The following is a 19,129-nucleotide window of genomic DNA, read 5'->3' as shown; positions in this document are numbered from 1 at the left end:
GATTTTTTGGAATTTTTGGGGAAGAATCTTCTTTATCTCCTCATGTAGTGCTTATTTTCGCGTTCTGAAAGCGGAAAACGCATTTTTGGAATGCATAGATTCTGGATCACACGGAAAAATTAGGCTTTAATAAGAAAAATAGACAATTTATGAAGAAACAAAGCATATAGTATTATAAAAATGAAAAACTATTTTCTCATAGGAAATAAAAAAATAACGTATGTTTGCAGTGAGTAGGCATGCATCGAGCCTACTCACAACAAAAACTTTTTATTCGTTCTCTGGCCGACAAAGAGCTAGAGAATCACATCTGCATTAACTTGTGCTGAAGTTTTCTGGATTTCCTTCCTCATTTGAGAGAAATTCAGAAAACTTCAGCATAAACGAATTACAGACATGTTCTCTCGCTCTTTGTGGGCCAAGTACCACAACTACATTACACTAGGGTAGAGCTCTTCCGAGGCCTCTCATCAAATGAGAGACTTCGGAAAAACTCTGCTCTATTCGATTAGTTACAGAATCCTAGGCCTTTTGGGAACCAGGAAAGAGTAGTAAGAGTACTTTAAGGCAATGTTCATTACGAAGTTTCTCATCGAATGAGAGATTTCGTAATGAACATTGCCAATTTCGGGTAAATTTACATCCCTGACCCTCAAAGGTTCAGGGAGTAGTACTATAGTCCATGAAGGCAATAACGTATAACTAATATCGCCAGAAGCACAATAATCACGCAGCCTAGCTACGTTATCATAGCAGCTAGGCTGCATAGATATTGTGTTTCTGGCTTGCAGAACCATCATGTAAGACCCATTGGAGATCTCCAGCCGAAATCACTTGCTGATGTGAATGGGAGCAGCACTATGATTGGCCAGATCAAAGGCTGCGTAGCATCCCAGCAAGTGGATAGTCGGCGGCGACTCCAGCTGTGGTCCACCATGTGATTATGGCACTTTTGTATTTTGGCGGGAAATATTTATGCAAAAAATGAAAATATAAGATTTAAACAAATACTACGATACTATGTGTATTTTCATATAAATTTCTGTAAGGATGTCGCTTGGGGGACAATTGGGGACCCGACCAAATAATTTTGGAACTCTGGGGGACATGTAAAGTGTCAAATATTTTTGTAAATTGTCATAATCATTAGCCAAAGAATACAAGTATTTATTCTTAGGTTCCAAAATATTATTTACGATTGCTAATATACATAAATAGAGGGATTTTATATCATTGTTCCAAAGGATTAAAAAAAATTAAAAATAAGAAAAATTATGGATAATTATAAGTTAAATACAACTAACCTCCTAATATCTGATGCATTTATATGGGTACCAAAGGTTTTTAGTTAAAATCGAGAAATGATTTTTGAAAATCTTAGCCTCATCTCCATTTTAATGGGTTGAATTATATTGTTATCAAAACATAAATATGATTGTATAAAAATATGCATATACCTATATGGAGAGTTACTTTTTTTCCCACCCATGGGGGACTGGGGGACATTCAAAATTGAATGGATTTTTGGCCCCCACCCATGGGGTGGGGGACTGGGGAACAAAAAGTGACGCTTGATGATAGAATTTCGATACGGATTTTATTATTGATTAATCTACTCCCATTAATTAAAAACAAAAATAGTCCATTAAAAAGCATCTATAGCAAAAATTTTAGGAAATTTAATTTTTCAATTCGCTAAAAACACATGAAAACCCAATGAAAGCCAAATAAATATATTTTAAATATTAACAAAATGCTGTATCTATTATAATATTTGAACTTTATTAATCAATTATTATTTTGACACTTTACAAATATACTCTGACTCCATCAAACAAAGTTCCTCAATTTTTGTCCCCCAGCGTCCCCCAAGTGGGGGAAGCAATATTCCCCCTGGGGGACAAAACGACATCCTTAAATTTCTGATTATTTCGCTTTTAATTTTTAATCTAAATTCCATCAGGTAAACGGTTCCTATTTTATTATTAACAATGTATGTGATTTAGAATGGTGAATTTAAATATCGATTTATTTTGCCAAAATTCCTGCTTTTTATTTTTTGACACCCATTTTGACCGCGGAATTTTTTGAAAAATGGGTTATTGTTACAAGTAAGTTATATAAAAATTTTTTGAAAAATGATAATTAGACGGAGCAGAGCTTGTAGATATTGATTGAAATAAAAGCTTTTAAGCACAATTATTACTATTACAATGAAGAATAATATTTAATATAAAATAAAACAAAAAAACATAATATAAAGGTTATAATTGATAGAAGGATTGTCTTCTCTTATGCATAGGCGTATTAGTTCCGATGTTAAACGGAGGCATTAATACAACAAGAATATTCAATAAAAATGAAACGAAACCAAGCAAAAACAAAGGTAACACACAGATACTAGCTATATAGAAGTTATCATTAATCTTAATCTCTTTCGGCTCCGGGAACTCGCAGTACCCATTTTCTATACATGTTTTGTTTCTGAACCCGAAATTGTAAAGACGATTACTAAACGTCATATAGTTTTCGGTTGCAATTAATGACAGCATCCTATCGTACTTTGTTTTAGCGATATCTCCGCCTAACTTCATTGGCTCGTTTTCGTACTTTCTAAGGCAGTTAGGGAATGATCCGAACTGGTAATAATGAGATCCTTTTGGATGGGCAGTGTGAGTTTTGAGAAGAGAATGGCCATCTCTGAATTCGGCTAAATAAGTGGTCATTGAGAAGCTATTCCATCCCGAAGAGCTAATAAATGAATTTATTTTGTCGAAATCATTTAATTCGATGGATTTTGACAAAATTTCAATTAAATTCCGGCTTCTTCGATGAGTTGGAGGCAATTCTGTGTTATTTAGCTGCGAAATAATATCCTGAAGAGTATAAATAAGGTCGTTATGATCTGCTGGTATTTTTAGAGTCTTTCCAGCATTTTTGTTTAAATTCAGAATATTTTTGACTTCTTCGTCATCGCCAAGGTATCCAATAATTGCACTGGTCGTGAAAAAGCTGTCTGAACCACTAGATCCCGTTGCGCAGTCACTTGAATAAACAATATCATCAAAAATCGGAAAATCTGGCTTCTGAATTGGGCTTTCCCTGGCACCACTTTTTCCTGTGATAACAAATATTGTGTTGTTATCGTTCTTGGAAAGCCAATCAAGGACAGATCCGACTTGGAACTTGTCAGAATACTTCATAACCTGGACGTACTTCTGCTCTATATATTCAGGAGTAGATTTCGATAGAGATTGGTCGAACGGAGCGTAGTATTTCTCATCATCGAAACCTTCAAAGGGGAAAGTTGTTTCTACACCTTCGAAAGAAGCAAATATCGGCTGCTTACTTGATTTCTTGGTGTCATTCCACTTGGAAATCAGCTGATAAGCAATTAATCTATCAGGAATTATCGGATTTCTTGAATTTGGCAGTTCTTTCTCAGATAATCCTATAGAACTAACATCGTCTTCAGGGAATCTGTAAGTTTTATCGTACCATGTTGGAAAATCTTGATCTTTATATTTTTCTACGAGAGCAATCATCTCTGCTTTAGTACAGTGGTGTAGATCATGCGATAAATACAATTTATCAGTCGAAGAATTGTATTTTGAAGTGTTACAATAATATCTAATCTCGGATTCTTCTTCTGCGGTCCTTCTCCAGACCCAATATTTACGGTAATCGGTATTTATCGGTTTTCCACTGAAGTAAAGTGTCTTGTAACCTCCTGAGTGGAAAAATGAAGGAAAATCATCTGAATGAACTAAAACTCCTTCATAATAATTGGATATTGTCTGGGAAGGATAAATTCCCGTCATTAGAGAATGCCATCCTGACTCTGGTGACCCGCCAAGAGAAGAAACTCCTGAAAATGTGATTCCTATTTTTTCATATTTCGCAAAATTTGGAAATATTGAAGGATTGAAGTAGCTTTGGTTTGATATGATTTTTCTGATATCTTTTTCACTAGTATTTACGTGTTCTTGAATAAAATTTTTGGATAATAAATTATAAGATGGCGACAAACTATCAAGAAGCAAGAAAACAACATTAGGAAGTTGTTTAGCTGGCTTTGGCTTGGTATTTGTATGATTTTTACATAGATTTGAGTTAGAATTATACGCGCAAAAAGCATTTATTCCTCCGTGGACGGCAGGATATACAGGATTGTGTCTTTCATCGAGCCAATACCTCCCTTTTGGAAGATACGATCTCGAATTCGATGAAAGTAAAATTCCTGGAGGAACTCGCCTTTCACGATGTAAAATTGATAGTATTGTACTTTGTATGTAGGTATACGATGAAAATTTCAGTAATTGTGAATAAGGAGAAGCAAATAAAATTGAAAAATGAGTTAAAATCGTAATTGAAGCTATTCCATGAAATAATTTAGCAATCATATCGAATTCGTAACCTTCTGGTTCATTAATATTTGATCCATATAAAAAGAACTTCGATGGAAATGCCAAAATATGAGATTCGTTTTTTGCAATCTCTGAAATGATTTCTCTGATTCTATGTATTATTAAATATGATTGAACATATATCCAAACTAGTAAAATAACTAATGAAACAATTGATATGCTAAAATGACGCTGAATAAAGAATTGAAACGACATTGTGAAGAATGAGGGCATTTTGTCGTTGGAAATTTTGTAATCAAGAGGAATTGAATGTAAATTTTTATCAACAAGCGATAAACCTTTGTTTTGAATGAAAATTGATGGCGTAGTGAACTGCATTGTACTATTTGCAAGCATAAAATTATATAAATTTAATATAAAGATCGACATATAAACTCCATAAAAACAAATCTTGACAAAGAAACTTGAAAATCGAAACCTTCTAAAGAAAAACCGATCTGCCCAGAAATGTATGCATGCGATTAGTGCTAATTCTGAAATCTGCCGAATAAATTGAACAAACCAGGAAAATCTGTTCCCATATAGGGTTAAACTAAAAGATGTATCAATAAATCCTGATATAAAGCTCAAGTAGATCGTCGGAAAGCATCCGAAGAAAAAAACTACCCATGGAATATCAGGAATTTTCATCTAGAGGTTTTGAACGAGAAAAAAAAATAGTTTTTAGTTTATTTGATGTAGATATATGATCAATGACTCACACATTATACAAATTATCTTTTTTTTACTCCATATCAACAGAATATTGAAATGATTTTTTATATTCAATATCAACAATACTAAAAATCAATTGCAAATGTAGCACATATTTAATTTGCAGTAATTCAATATGATACATTTATAAACAAAGAAAAAAAATCAATTTATAAATGTATCATATATAATTATGGGGAAATTTATAATAAACTTCAATATTCGTATGAATAATAGTTTGGAAATAAGAATATTGTTAATTTTATTATATAATTATACGATTGGATTAGATTATTTTACTTGGCACCAATAGATTTTAGATAATCTCTTACATTATAATTTGCAACTGAGAGTGGAGTTTTTCCATATTTATCCTTTGCTTCTTTATCTGCTCCAACTGAGATAAGATATTGAACAACTTCAAGATGGCCTTTAGATGATGCAAAAATGAGTGGAGTTTTTCCATCTTTATTCTTTGCATCTTTATCTGCTCCAACTGAGATAAGATATTGAACAACTTCAAGATGGCCTCCTATTGAGGCATAGATTAGTGGACAACATTCATGATCATCCACTGTATCTACATCACATCCATTTTCTATAAGTGATTTAACAAGGTTGAGATTTCCTTTTTTGCATGCTATATGAAGTATATTTCTTTCATTTCCAAGCACTGTTTTTTGTAAAGGTACTCTTTCCGAAAGTCCTCTGTTGCAAGCTTCTGAAATCATTTTTTGATTTCCTTGAGATGAAAGCTCTTCAAAGAAATTGTAGATGCATTTAATATCATCAGAGTGCCTAAGTTCTTGAATTTTTGACAGAATCTCTTTTTCATTGTTTTCTTTAATTGATTTCAGATTAGAATTTTGGATTTGCTTAGCTGAAGTAGGCAATCTTTTTTCCAATTGTATTAAAAGGTCAATAGCTCCATCAAGTATTCTCATTTTCATGAATTCTCCGACTGATTTAAGAAGTTCTATGACATCTCCAAGGTTTTGCGTCGTAACATTTGCATTTCGAGTGGAAAAATATAGTATTTTTGCATTTACTGTAGAATGGGCTTGTTTCAGCATATTAATGTAGTCATTTGTTGACAAAGTTGCAAATTTCATGATCTGATCGATGTCTTCGACTTCGAATGTAGTAAACAACTTATTATCATCAAGGTAATCTTCGATGTGAGATCCAATGTATTCAAAATTAAGTTGATTTTCTTTACTCCTTAAAAAAATTTGAATCTGAAAAAAAACTAGCAATTGCTACTACACTCATTTTATTTACAATTCGATTTTTTTCCACAATTCAAATTTTTTTTCCACAATTCAATTTTTTTTACAATTTGAAAAATCCAGGATATAATTCGAAGTGATATTGGGCAAAAAATAATTAAGGCAATATCAGATACCGTAGCTATGAAGTGCTATGTTGTGGTTTGAAACGATATTATCATATTTTCACTTATTAATTAAGATGGAGCTGAAACAAATCAATATTTTTCATTTCTTAAATGCATAATGCTATTTTTTTAAAAAAAATCAATAGCCTCTTTTCGATAAGAATATTTTTGAAATTTTTATTTTATCGATAAAATATCAAAATTAGGAAATACAATAGCATCAATTTTTCAAATTTAAGGTCTCAGTAAGCTCCAGTTTTAAGGAAACGGATACTTTAAAATTTAAGAAATAAACACATATATATATTATATATAGGAAAAAAAAATGATATTACTGTTTATACTCTTGATTTCATTTAAGGCTGCAATTACCCCCATCTGACTTTAATTCAAATTTTTGACAACTTGCGTGAAGCGCCATTGAAATTTAACTTTAAACGTCTGAATTGAAGGCCCTGTCATAGGGGCGTAAGTGCACCCTTTGTTAATTAATTTTCAAAAATCTTACGGATCGATGCTGGTTTTTGGCCTGGAAAAAAGATACACATGACGCTTTTGGGATAAAAAGAAGTTCTTTACATTTAAAGTTCTCAAGACTGTCATGAGAAGTGTATCAGCTCTCACCCTTTAAACTAACCTAAATTTGTTTCAATGATTAATGTTTATTCATTGAGTACTTTAATATTACAGTTGTACAAACATATTACCACATACTTGTCTGTTTCATTAAAATAAATTTCCCTTAATATTTCAATATCTACCTATTCATACATTGAAATATGCATATTGATAGATAGAAAAGGAGAAATATTGACTTTGATCACCGATATATAATATTTTGTGCTTAATTCTTTATTACTTAGGCTATATCATCAGATAGCTATTTCCTTATAAGTAATTATCATATTAAAAAAAAATCGACTTACATAATACATATTGTGAAGGATATATGTCAAACTTATAGTCTCAGTAGTTTTTTTTTATATTATGCGGAAAGAAATTGGAAATTTTGATAGATTTTATGTTGTGTAAAGCGAATAATATCGTAGGTTATTTCGTCGTATGAGCTAATAACAGGAAAGTACTATTCAGCCACTAAAATAAAATTCAAAAAATCTATTTTAAGGACTGTTGTTAAAGGCTAGTAAGCATGGACTGATTCTAAAACAATTTAGGTTTCAAGAAAGCTCACATTGCAAATGGAATAATAAAAATTTTGCACTATTCTAATTTGAATGATCCATTATATTGAAAGGGAGGAAAACATGTGTATATATATATTACTCCAAAGTTCGTTCAATTATATTGAAAGGGAGGAAAATTAAAGAATAAATAAAGAGTAAAAGAATTAATTTTTACAAACTGCATGATAAAGCTTTTGTACTTTAGTATTTTGTTCTTCTTTCTGACAGAACAGTTTAAAAAGACGAAGAACAAATTCGTATTTCGATAAAATGTTCCTGAAATCATTCAAAACTTCTTCGTAATATTTATCGTAGAATTCTTCAGATTCGCAAATATAAGAGAAGGTAAAAGCGTGAAAAACCTTCCAAATTATAGGAAATTTTCCTTTTTTTGTAGTGAAAATTATCTGGAAAAACGAGTGAAACCGCTCAATCCATTGAAAACAAAGTTTCCAAAAACTCCAAAAATGATACGTCATTGGATCGTCAGCGTCTTTATAGCTCTGAGCCAACGTGAATGTACAGTACTTGAAGACTTGTTCGAACTGGTTTTCTTGAAGAATTTCGGGGTATTTGTAGTAAATTAGGAAAATACAGTTCGGCAAATCAGTTTCTTTGCATAGATTTGTGCTCTGAGCTATATTTATTAGGTTGTTGCAGAGTTCTGATGCCAATTCGTTACTTAGATCTATTTTAAGGATTAATTTAAATAATTCTGGGAAATATTCGTTCAAAAATCGATATAATGAGCCAAAGCTATCATCATAATACTCTTCTTCATTCTCACCTAATTCAATGTATCTATTCAAGAAATAAAACAATAATTCTCGATATTCAGAATAAATTGAAGAATCTGGAGAATTTTTCATGAATTTCATCAAACACAAGCTATTAACAGACATCATCTCTAAATCATCCTTGCAATTTTCGATTTTTGGAATGATCCTGCTAATAAATTCTTGGATTATCAAATTTGGAACAATTTTTTGAATAACTCCCATTAATTGTATGGAACTGAAGTAAAATGAATTATCAATCAACTCAAATTTGTTGAAATTAGGGTCGTCATTGTCGCGATAAGTTTCCCAAATATTATAAAATTTCTGGACTTGGACGATAGCGAATTCTACGAGGGCACTTTTCATTTGGTCGTATTGGTCCATGAAATTTTTGGTAGATTTGGCAAATTTCTTGATAGAATCAACTAAATCTTCTGATTTTTGGATTGGAAGCGTAGTAAGGCTCGGTATTACGTCATTCATGATGTTTATAATGTTTTCTTTCATGAAATTCGCTTCATTTTCTTCATGTGAAAAAGAAATTTCGGTCAAAATAATTAAAAGTTCCAAAGAAGGTTTAAAAAGCGTTTCCAAGAAATAATCTGATGAAACAAATGACATACATGTATTTATGAGCTTAGAAAAGACTTTGTAATTGTTTTCTACGAGAAAATAAAAGAAATTCTTTTTTTGGGCAATTTTTAGAAGAATTTCAAAGCCTTCGAGGATCATTTGAACAACTGATTTCTCAATTGTATATTTTGTCCCTTCTTTAATGTTCTGGGCCACGAATAAAGCTGATGAATCAATAATTTCTTGGTTTGCTTCATTATAAACCAGATTTTGGTCAATAATCTTAATAATTGACTGATAGATGGTCATAAAAGAATTGTCAATTTGGTCATCAATAAAAGATATTAATTTTAGCAGAGAATCAGCATAAATTTGCATATATTGGGGTGGTATTGCATTCAGAGTATATATCTGACTGATAACATTGTAGAATTCTGCAGCAACTTCTGAAATTATTTGAGAATTTTTTGGATTATTATAAGCTTGAAACAAATCAGGTATTTCTTTAATGATTTCAGCTCTTATCATCTCATAATCTTGATATCTTTCAAACAATTGGTTAAAATTTCCAACAATTTCTTCAATTTCTTTTGATTTCGTCAATTTCTGATAAATTAAACTGAGAAATGCAACAAGACATGATATAACTCTTTCCGTCTGGCAATTTTTATAGTCAAAAGCCTCTAAAATTTTCGGGATATAATTAAATAAAAATTCTTCATTTTCCGGACAATAGCAGCCAATGAGAAGAGTCGTAACAGTCTTAAGAAGCCAATAAATTAATATTTCTTCTTCGTTTTCAGAAAAAAATTCCATAAAATTTTGAAAAATTTGAAATCTCAAAGAACTTTTGACTATACGAGATTGTTCATTAGATAATAGCATGCACAAAGCAAATCTGATGTTATCATTCTCCATATATTGGATTATTTGGTTTAATAAAAAAATAATTTTTGGAAATTTAAAAACCATTAAATTTGACATTGTAATGAGGGATCCGAATAAATAATCGTTATTTTCTGATACAAAATCGAACAAAGAATCGATTTTTTCCAAAGAATTTGAACTAATTGTTTCAAAAACAGTTTTACAAGTATCTAAAGCAAGTGAATATATTGTGGATGAGTTATCATCTAGTTCTGTATAGTTTGCATTGTTAAAAAATGAAACAAAGTTATCAAAAATTAATGAAATAAAATCTTTTGACGAAATTGCGTATTTTGCGTTGTTTGTAGCCATGGATTCTAATATCATTAAGCATGTAATACCTATTTGTTCATCAGATTGGTTTAAAAGCAAATCTAAAATAAAATTTGCCAAATCAGTGATGATACATGAAATAAATGGTGAAGAACTATCACAGAAGTTCAGTATAGACGTAAGACCGACATTTATATCATTATTCATGAGATTTAGAATAGAAGGAAATATTTCTTTGAATTCTTCGTTTTCTGGTATCTTACTTATAATAGAAAAGTATAATTTGATGATTTCTGCATTGAAAGAGACGTGTTCGTTTATGATTTGGAGTAAAAAGCCAAGATCAAAATTCCATATGTCTTGTGAAAGATCTAGCGTTTTGGAAATGATAGGAACTAATACTTTTGGCGATACATTCTTCTGTAAGCCTTCAATTACTGAGTTTGCATTGAAATCTGAGTCAGGAAATAACTTATGAACATCTGAAAGCAGTAATGCATATAGATCAATGAACCATTGGGTTCGGAGACTTTGATTATCACCATTGCAGATGTTATTAATTAATTTGGAAAAATTTGAATCATAAATTTGAAAAAAATCTTGAAAAAATTGTAAATCAATTAGCTGGATTCGTCGTTTGAAGATAGTATATAAGTTTATTATAAAGTAATCCATAAGTTCTTGATAAGAATTAGCAAGAATTAGATTGAAAAGTGTAATTATAAAAGTATTAGTATCAGTTTCGAGGTGTTCATTCCTCTCTAACTCTGCAGCTTCACGAATATCATTATCTTGAGAGTTGCAGCGAGAAAGGATTGAAACTAAAGTTTCATCATTCATAAAATTGTCAAAAATACTCAATATATTTCGAAACAATAAAGCATAACGCGTATAGAATCGAATTTAAAAGTATAGTTAATGTGTTAAATTTGCCAACAATTTGTTCATGTTATTCATTCCCCTTGTGTATAAGCTAGTATTAGACCGCAGTGGACTTCCGCTCTTTATTTTTATCATGTATAATTATATTCTAATCATCATGAAATTATTAACTAGAAATGCTATATTACAGAACCAAAAAAGTCCCAAATAAGTTACTGACAAAGATGAATATGTAGATAGCTTCATATAAGAACTTACATAAGAGATTCTGCTTTTAATGAATCGCATTTCAAACAAAAATTTTGTAGCACATATATTATGAGTCTAGAAAAAAAATAATTGGGGAAAAGATTACTTTTTCGTACTCCCTCTCAATTTTTTTTTTCGGTACTCATATAGAGCTTTCGCTATACAGCAGCATTAAAATATAGCTGTATTGTGATTATCTTCTTGGATTTGAGAGGATTCTAAGTTTAATGTCAAGATAATCTCAATTGAATTTAGTATGGAAGCAATATATTTACTATCGTATGATTGCTCATGATAGATCTATACTTGTTTTACATTAATTTACGAAATCTTAACAAAACACCGTATCACAGGAAGTTGAATAATAATATCTTTTTAAAAATTGTGTTTTTATATGGTTGCAATTGGTAGTCTTCATAATTATGAGTAGTAGCTCTATGTTTGCGCATCATTGACGATATCGTCTTATCTCGGCCCTGAAAGACATAGAGATACAGGCTCTGACCCTTGTTGAGGTCAGGGCATCTCTATAAAGGGCAGATTTTCTATGTTCTTTCATTTTCTGAAAGATCATAGTGAAAAGGCTCTCTGATGCTTTATTGTTTCAAAATAATACATGCTTGAGATTATAATTTTGCAGCAAATTTATTGATTGCATGCAAATATTTGATCTCAATAATTCAAACATGCAAATTTAGGGTTTATCCGTTACGGATAAAATATTTGCTTAACTGGACTCTATTTATAATGAATAAACACTCTTTTTTATATAATACTATATTTATTTCATTATCTAAGATAATTGAGTAAATTTATAACAATAAATGTACTTACAATAACAAGTACATATCATTCCCATATATGCCTATATTCAAAGCTCTATTTTAAAAAAGATGCTAAATTGAATATTAAAAATCAAGTTTTATATATTAACACAATGAAATTGTACTTTGCACAAAACATTATGCTTGGACTAGTAAAATCTTTTATATAATTGTAAATATTCAAATATGATATTTGAATTGATACATGTATAGACCAGAAATTGAAATATGAGCACGAGAAAGACAAGTTCTGATCATAGGCAAACATTGGACATCAAATATTATACTCTGTAAAAAAGTACGAAAACTGGAAAAAAATTTAATCAACACAATTTTGAGCTGGGTCCACACTCAATTTTCTGAAGTTTACAAATTAACAAAGAAACATAGGCTCAAAATAGAGTTGATTAAAACCCTAATTTTCGAAAATTGAAGCGAAAAGTTTCAATTTTCGAAAATTATTAAATTGAGAGGAGTACGAAAAAAAGTCTTCTTTTCGTATCAACTCGATTTCATTACACCTGTCAAGTAAAAGATTATGTTAAAATACTCTATAGTAAACACCAGTAAGCTGATTACACTGGTCAGTTAATAAACCGCTCGTTTTCGATACCTGAGATTGTCCAGCCAATCATTAGATGAAGCAGATCAGTTTTTTTGAAGAATCACTGCATTTTCAAGCATCTACAAGAATGGAATATTATATTGGAAATGAGTATTTGACATATTTTTATAGCTACGATAATTGAAAAATTTTCTCTCCATTCAAAATAAATTGAATACTTGATGACTTCACTTTAAATGAATCGTATTCCCTCGATCGGTCTTGGTACATGGAAATCACCACGCTCAGATGATCTTGTCAACGCCATTGTCTATGCTGTAAAGGAGGCAGGTTACGTCCACATCGATTGTGCAGCTGTTTATGGCAATGAAGATATTGTTGGCCAAGCCTTCAAGAAGCTTTGGGACATGGGTATTAAGCGTGAGCAGCTCTGGATTACTTCCAAGCTTTGAAATGATCAGCACAGACCAGAACAAGTCGAGCCAGCTTGCAGAAAGACACTTAAAGATCTCGGCATTGACTACTTAGATCTTTACCTCATCCACTGTCCATCTCAGTTCAATGCTCCAGATAAAATTGAAACTGAAGGTTTCTTCGATAACAAGACATCAATTGTTGATACATGGAAGGCCATGGAGAAGCTTGTTGACCTTGGTCTTACAAAGCACGTTGGCGTTTCTAACTTTACAATCAATATGCTTGAACGTCTCAAGCATTCTGATGCAAAGCTTATTCCTTACACAAACCAGTGCGAGTTCCACCTTTACCATCAGCAAGGACCACTTCGTAAGTACTGCCATGAAGAAGGAATTATCTTCACAGGCTATTCTACACTTGGAACAGCTGATTCTGCCACATCAGATTTTCCAGTTCTTATTAAGGATGAAGAGCTTGTTAAGGTTGCTTCTGAAACAGGAAAAACAGTTGGCGAAGTTGAACTCAAGTTCCTCTTAACAATCGAACCAGGTGCTTCACTTCTCGCGAAGTCTATTACTCCAGAACGTATTTACAAGAACAATCACCTTGATTTCGAACTTACAAAGGATCAAGTTGAAAGATTAAGAAGAAGAGAAAGAGCTTTTAGATACTGCGACCCAAGAAGATTCTGGAATTCTGATATTTATGGTGATGGTTACTAAAATTCTACTTTATTGTCATAAAAATTGAATTTTAAAATTTAATAATTTGAATTTTTCCTTTTTCTAATGTTTGGTTATATTATACAGCTTGATTTCGTTTTAAGTATTTGATATTTGATCATTATCTTATTAGCCGGAATAAAATTGCAATATTGATTCATCATTTTTCTTTGAGTTTAAGTATTTCGAATAAACAAGGAATTGTGATATGGATTTTGCTAAAGTATTAGTGCAAATCAAAATGACAAACTTTGAAAGAAAAATAATTAAAATAATCTATACAAAATGGTAAAACAAAATATGAGAAAATTTACATGTGAAATTCTGAATATTCAAATAAAATTTTCCCGCCAAAAAAATAATTGAAATATTTTTTTTTCAGAGAAAAATCATGGATAATAAGGAATCTCATGCTCTTAATTCTACCAGGGTAGAACATCCTAACATAAAGGAAACAAATATAGGTGATGATTCTTCTCCGAAAGAATCCACAAATGAATCAAAGCAACCTCAATTATCAGCAAATGAAAGTCAAGCGCAAGACTCAACATCTCGAAAACATGATAGGATAATTCAGGATGCTAATTCAGCAGAGACCAAACCAAATGAAATTAATTTCAAGAAAAAATTCATACCATATTTCCAAAGAAATAAACCTGACTGGATAAAATACGAAGAAAATCAAAGTATGGATCACTTGAAGTTCGAAATGTTTGAGGTTGAAAATAGGAATTCTAGAAATTCGGAAATTTCATTATCGAATTTTGAAATTGTTCAAGCACAGCACTCTCGTCAATTATTACAATCAGAAAAGGAGAGAATCAAGACATATAAAATTCATCTTGAAGAAAATTATATTCCCACATTTTGGCCACCTAGAATTTGGGATCGGGATTACATACGTTTGTCCTGTGAAGAAAGTAATAGATTGTCGAATAGTATAGAAATTTCGCGACGACCTCCACTAAAACCATTATATTTTCCACACCCAAATCAATTGCCCATTTGGTCAACAAAATCGGATAGAAGTACACATAATGGTGAAATAGATAAAAGACGCGAAGAGAATAATTATTCAAAAACTGATAAAATTGTCACAGAAATTGCCAAGAAAAATAAATTAAATAAGGAAAAGGATATGCCCAGTTCAAAAACTGTTGTCAGGGCCGATAACGCTCATCAAAATTCAATGATTTCTTCTCCAAGTCTTGGAATATCTGCTTTAAACGCGGATACGAGCGAAGAAATTGCAGATGTAGAGGATATTTAAAGTTTGTTATGTAAGTTGTCTATATAAAAATCTATTTAAATAATACATTTTCATATTTAGTAAAATATCAAAACGCGTTTGACATATCGTAAAAATTAATATATGTTGTGGGAGATTACTTAATATCAAAACCTTATATGCAATAGCAACCAAAAAAGGTGAACCTTTAATATAAAATGAAAAATATGTTGATATATTGTTATGCATGATTTTATATCTATTATATACAAATATATTGAGAGACAAAAATTAACTTTGAATGAAAATTAAATTATGCCATAATTTTTGGTGGAGTAGGCACAAAATATCGTAAATTTTCAAACAATGGGCAAATACCAAATGTTTCGATTGGTGGGATAAGATTTTGTTTGGTAATAGAAATAGGGGGCGATTTAGCATTTAGGGCTGTGGTGGATTGCATCACTATGCTTTTAGCCATCTCTCGATATCTGATTCTTTCTGATTCTGGTAAATTTTTCCACTGTTCTGATATGACCTTCGAAATGTCAAGCGGTGAGAAAAATGGACAGGCTTTATGGATCTGACTCCTTATCTCTTTCGAAAATAGGAAGAAACCAGTTGCATTCTTTTTGTGATTAATATGTTTTGGATACAAATGATCCATAGGAAATTTTGAGAAATTATTTAATGAGAACAAGATTCAAAATTTGAATATCTATTTGAATAATCTTCAGTTGAAAAGGAAAACTAGTTGAAACAAGAAGTATGAATATTATATTTCAGGAATGGTTTTAAAAAAATAATTGTGAAGGTGAAACATCCATTGAAAAAAATGAAAACGAGAAGGGAAAATATTATTATTAAACAGATCAGAACCAAATCCAAAAAAGTTATTAAGTGAATAATGAAAGATAATATTTCTTTTTGAAATATCCTTTCACAAATTTGATAAGATATATTTTGAAAAGAAGAATTATTAATTATCATATTAGTCGCAATATTCTATCCTAAGTTGTTAAAGCAAATTTCAGTAAATAATTATGTTCTCATAAATATTTGAGATATATCAATTCAAAAACCGGTTTTAATTCAGAGAAAAAAAAATAATTGAAATGTTCAATTGCGAAATAATATAATGATCTATTCTGATTTATTAAATGTTAGATAATTTGCAGAATCAAAAAAAATGTGATTTGTTTATTATTAGTGCATTCAAATTTAACCTCTCAAAATATTTTTGAATGCATTTAATTTCTAAGATAATTTATTTATAATATTCATAACACATTTAATGGTATTTCATGAATACTGATATAAGTAGAAATTTATTGAAAAAAGATAACAATCCGAAAAGATGTTCTTGATTATTAAAAATATCTCTCTTATTAGATTAGTAAATAAATATCAATAATTATTATGCAAATTAATATATTACTTAGTTAAGGATACCCTTACATTGCGTAGTTAGAAAGAGAATATGATATTGTCATGATTGCTAAAGTTTTAGGCTCCAGAAATGAATATACATCAAACTGAAACAATTGATAAATTGAATGAACTTTTGAGAGGTTCTCAAATAAAAAAAATTATCTAATTTTTTACAATATTACTATTATTTTATCCACATATGTATATATAGTAATTTGAGAAAACTTTTAGGAAAAAATAAGTTTAATAAAAATCTGAATTTTACTTGTTGTGGGATTGTTATTAATTGACACTCCAGACGTATTACTAATAGTTATGCGTATGCAATTAAAGTATTTCTGATGGACAAAATGTGAGATTTATATCCGATAATTCATTTCTACTATTAAGTTATTCATTTATGAGTTTGCACTTATTCGCACTAAATAAATAACTATTAAAAATTGTTTTAATTAATTGACACCATATAATAGAGTGAATTTTGTTTGATCAAACAACAATAGATGATAGATATAAAGCCAAGAAACTTGCTATTAATATGCTCTACTTGCTATTTCAATGTAAGTATGATATTTTCTAAATGTTTCGTTCAGATAACTTAGATATATTAGTCAAATTTGAAATTTTAATAGCACATATATTAAAAATAATTATTATTCATAAAAGATTAATGAAATAGTAAAAAAAATCAATCAAATTATAAAAATACAACATTTAGAAGAATTCTTATTATCCTTCAAAAAGTCAGTATTTCTGCTGTAATTTTCTACAACATTGTAGTTATTGCACTTTGTCTATGGATTTGTATATATGTTATATATAAATTATATATCTAAACTGCCCATAAGTGCAATTTTTATATAAATTGTTTATTTCTTTAACAATTTCATATGAAATATGCTTTTTTTAAGCGTATCAAAGCTGTGTTCTTAATGTGCATGGATATATCAAGAAAAATGTCGAAAAAAAAATGTGAATTCACAAATTCACTGAATTTTCACCGTTTTTTGAATTTTGCTACAGCACTAATATTAAATAATACTAAAATCTTCTGTCTTTGTAAAAGAATAAATTCTGACAAAAAGTGCTCGTTTAAATTTAATGATCATCTGTATGACTAAGTGGTAAAAAGTGTTTATGACCAAAAAAGGGTTACATGCTTAGTCTATTTTTTCTGACAGGATACTCTAGATTTACATGCTTAGTCTATTTACAGGATACTCTGATTGATTCTATTTCAATCTCTGCTTCGACAGATTTTATGAAGAAAACCAAGATTAACAAATTTCGGCATGTTAATGAAGAAATCTGCAGCTACCCTCAATATTATTTCAATAATCAGTATCGTTTCTCTTCAATTTATTTTTTTCTCAATAATTTAACAAGAAATAACAATACACACTTGGTTTTACGTATAAAAGCTAAGTGTCGAAACTTAATCAACTTTACTTACTTAGCAAATGAATATTTTTGTGGTTGCGAGTTCTGAATGCTGAAGTTTTAGATTCTCTATAAATGATATCATTGCACTTAACAATGTTGTTCCAGCCTATCGCATAAATCATAGAAAATCCAAAAAAAAAATAATATAAAGAAAATTCATGTCATGAAGTTCAAAAAATACCGTGTAACATGAAAATTTGTTGCATAATACATTTTAGCTATTATTGATTTTTTTTAATTTCGAGAAATTGAATGGTGAGTCCGATAGAGAAATTTTTAAAATCCTAGTCCCTCATAGAAGTAATTTCCCTCGTCTCCTACTTCCAAATGTATGCATATGACATAAACTTTTATGCATTACACAAATGGCCAATAATATCTATAGAGTAAAAAATTAGAAAATTTAATTTTTTTTATATGATAGTTATATTTCAGATTTGCGAGCGTAACTTTTTTCTCCATGGCATACTTGTTTTAAGAGCAAATGATCAAAATCGTCCTTCAATTATTGAAGGAGCTGATATCTTTTGAAAATTGAATTGAAAGGGTATTCAATTTTCAAATTTCCTCTCAATTTTGGAAACATATCAACTCTATGAATTAACAATTATGTGCCTTCACAGTTTATCAGTCATATAAGGTGCTTAAGAAAAAAGTTACGCTCGCAAAATATGTTTTTATATAGATTTCACATAAAATAATTATGTAATTTCTAAAGAATATTTTTTGTTCTTGATATTAAAGTGTATTGTGTTTAAAAAGTTTTAAATATGTTGCTAAAATTTCAGGTTTATAGCTCATGTCTAGCATGACTTCTTCGTATGCGCAAAAAATCTGACACGTAAGGGTATCCTTAATGATTTCTTGTAAAATGTAAACAATTCAAATTAATGCTTTTTCATTTTTAATTCATTATTTTTTTCTTTAAATGTAATCCTCCCTAACTCAGTTGGTTAGAGTGTCAGACTGTTAATCTGGAAGTCGTGTGTTCGATCCACACGGGAGGAGATTTTTTCGATATGAAGATTTTTACTTTTTTGCTTTGGATAGTGTGCCTACAGGCTCTGTACACCACCCTGAAGCGATTTGTAAGTCGAAATTCGGAAAAACTTTTCG

The 19,129-nt window shown here is 30.2% G+C and overlaps 6 protein-coding genes and 1 non-coding gene across 7 annotated transcripts, besides 1 other annotated feature; 4 read left to right on the top strand and 3 right to left on the bottom strand.

The window, feature by feature from the left end:
* Positions 1-2,208: 2,208 nt before the first annotated feature.
* On the bottom strand, positions 2,209-5,062 carry TVAGG3_0275850 (arylsulfatase family member family; the record flags this gene model as incomplete). Its single annotated transcript, XM_001327747.1, has 1 exon — positions 2,265-4,763. One exon carries the CDS (start codon positions 4,761-4,763, stop codon positions 2,265-2,267), a length of 2,499 nt encoding a protein of 832 aa, XP_001327782.1.
* A 354-nt stretch (positions 5,063-5,416) lies between these two features.
* On the bottom strand, positions 5,417-6,322 carry TVAGG3_0275840 (protein ubiquitination; the record flags this gene model as incomplete). The annotated part of the gene is made up of 1 exon (XM_001327746.2): positions 5,417-6,232. One exon carries the CDS (start codon positions 6,230-6,232, stop codon positions 5,417-5,419), a length of 816 nt encoding a protein of 271 aa, XP_001327781.1.
* A 550-nt stretch (positions 6,323-6,872) lies between these two features.
* Positions 6,873-6,998: a mobile genetic element.
* Positions 6,999-7,864: 866 nt separating this feature from the next.
* On the bottom strand, positions 7,865-11,134 carry TVAGG3_0275820 (armadillo (ARM) repeat-containing protein family; the record flags this gene model as incomplete). The annotated part of the gene is made up of 1 exon (XM_001327745.1): positions 7,865-11,092. One exon carries the CDS (start codon positions 11,090-11,092, stop codon positions 7,865-7,867), a length of 3,228 nt encoding a protein of 1,075 aa, XP_001327780.1.
* Positions 11,135-13,008: 1,874 nt separating this feature from the next.
* Positions 13,009-13,224, top strand: TVAGG3_0275810 (oxidoreductase protein; the record flags this gene model as incomplete). Its single annotated transcript, XM_001327744.1, has 1 exon — positions 13,009-13,224. The coding sequence occupies one exon, from the start codon at positions 13,009-13,011 to the stop codon at positions 13,222-13,224; it is 216 nt and encodes a 71-aa protein (XP_001327779.1).
* Positions 13,225-13,404: 180 nt separating this feature from the next.
* Positions 13,405-13,911, top strand: TVAGG3_0275800 (oxidoreductase protein; the record flags this gene model as incomplete). Its single annotated transcript, XM_001327743.1, has 1 exon — positions 13,405-13,911. One exon carries the CDS (start codon positions 13,405-13,407, stop codon positions 13,909-13,911), a length of 507 nt encoding a protein of 168 aa, XP_001327778.1.
* Positions 13,912-14,171: 260 nt separating this feature from the next.
* On the top strand, positions 14,172-15,181 carry TVAGG3_0275790 (uncharacterized protein; the record flags this gene model as incomplete). The annotated part of the gene is made up of 1 exon (XM_001327742.1): positions 14,303-15,181. The coding sequence occupies one exon, from the start codon at positions 14,303-14,305 to the stop codon at positions 15,179-15,181; it is 879 nt and encodes a 292-aa protein (XP_001327777.1).
* Positions 15,182-18,947: 3,766 nt separating this feature from the next.
* Positions 18,948-19,021, top strand: TVAGG3_0275780. Its single transcript has one exon. It is a non-coding gene; the product is annotated as a tRNA-Asn (tRNA).
* The last annotated feature ends 108 nt before the right edge of the window (positions 19,022-19,129 follow it).

The sequence above is a fragment of the Trichomonas vaginalis genome, chromosome V, assembly GCF_026262505.1.
Source record: "Trichomonas vaginalis G3 chromosome V, whole genome shotgun sequence".
Classification (NCBI taxonomy): domain Eukaryota; phylum Parabasalia; order Trichomonadida; family Trichomonadidae; genus Trichomonas; species Trichomonas vaginalis.
Note: the sequence above shows the minus strand (reverse complement) of the source record. Positions and strands in the feature narration are given on the sequence as shown.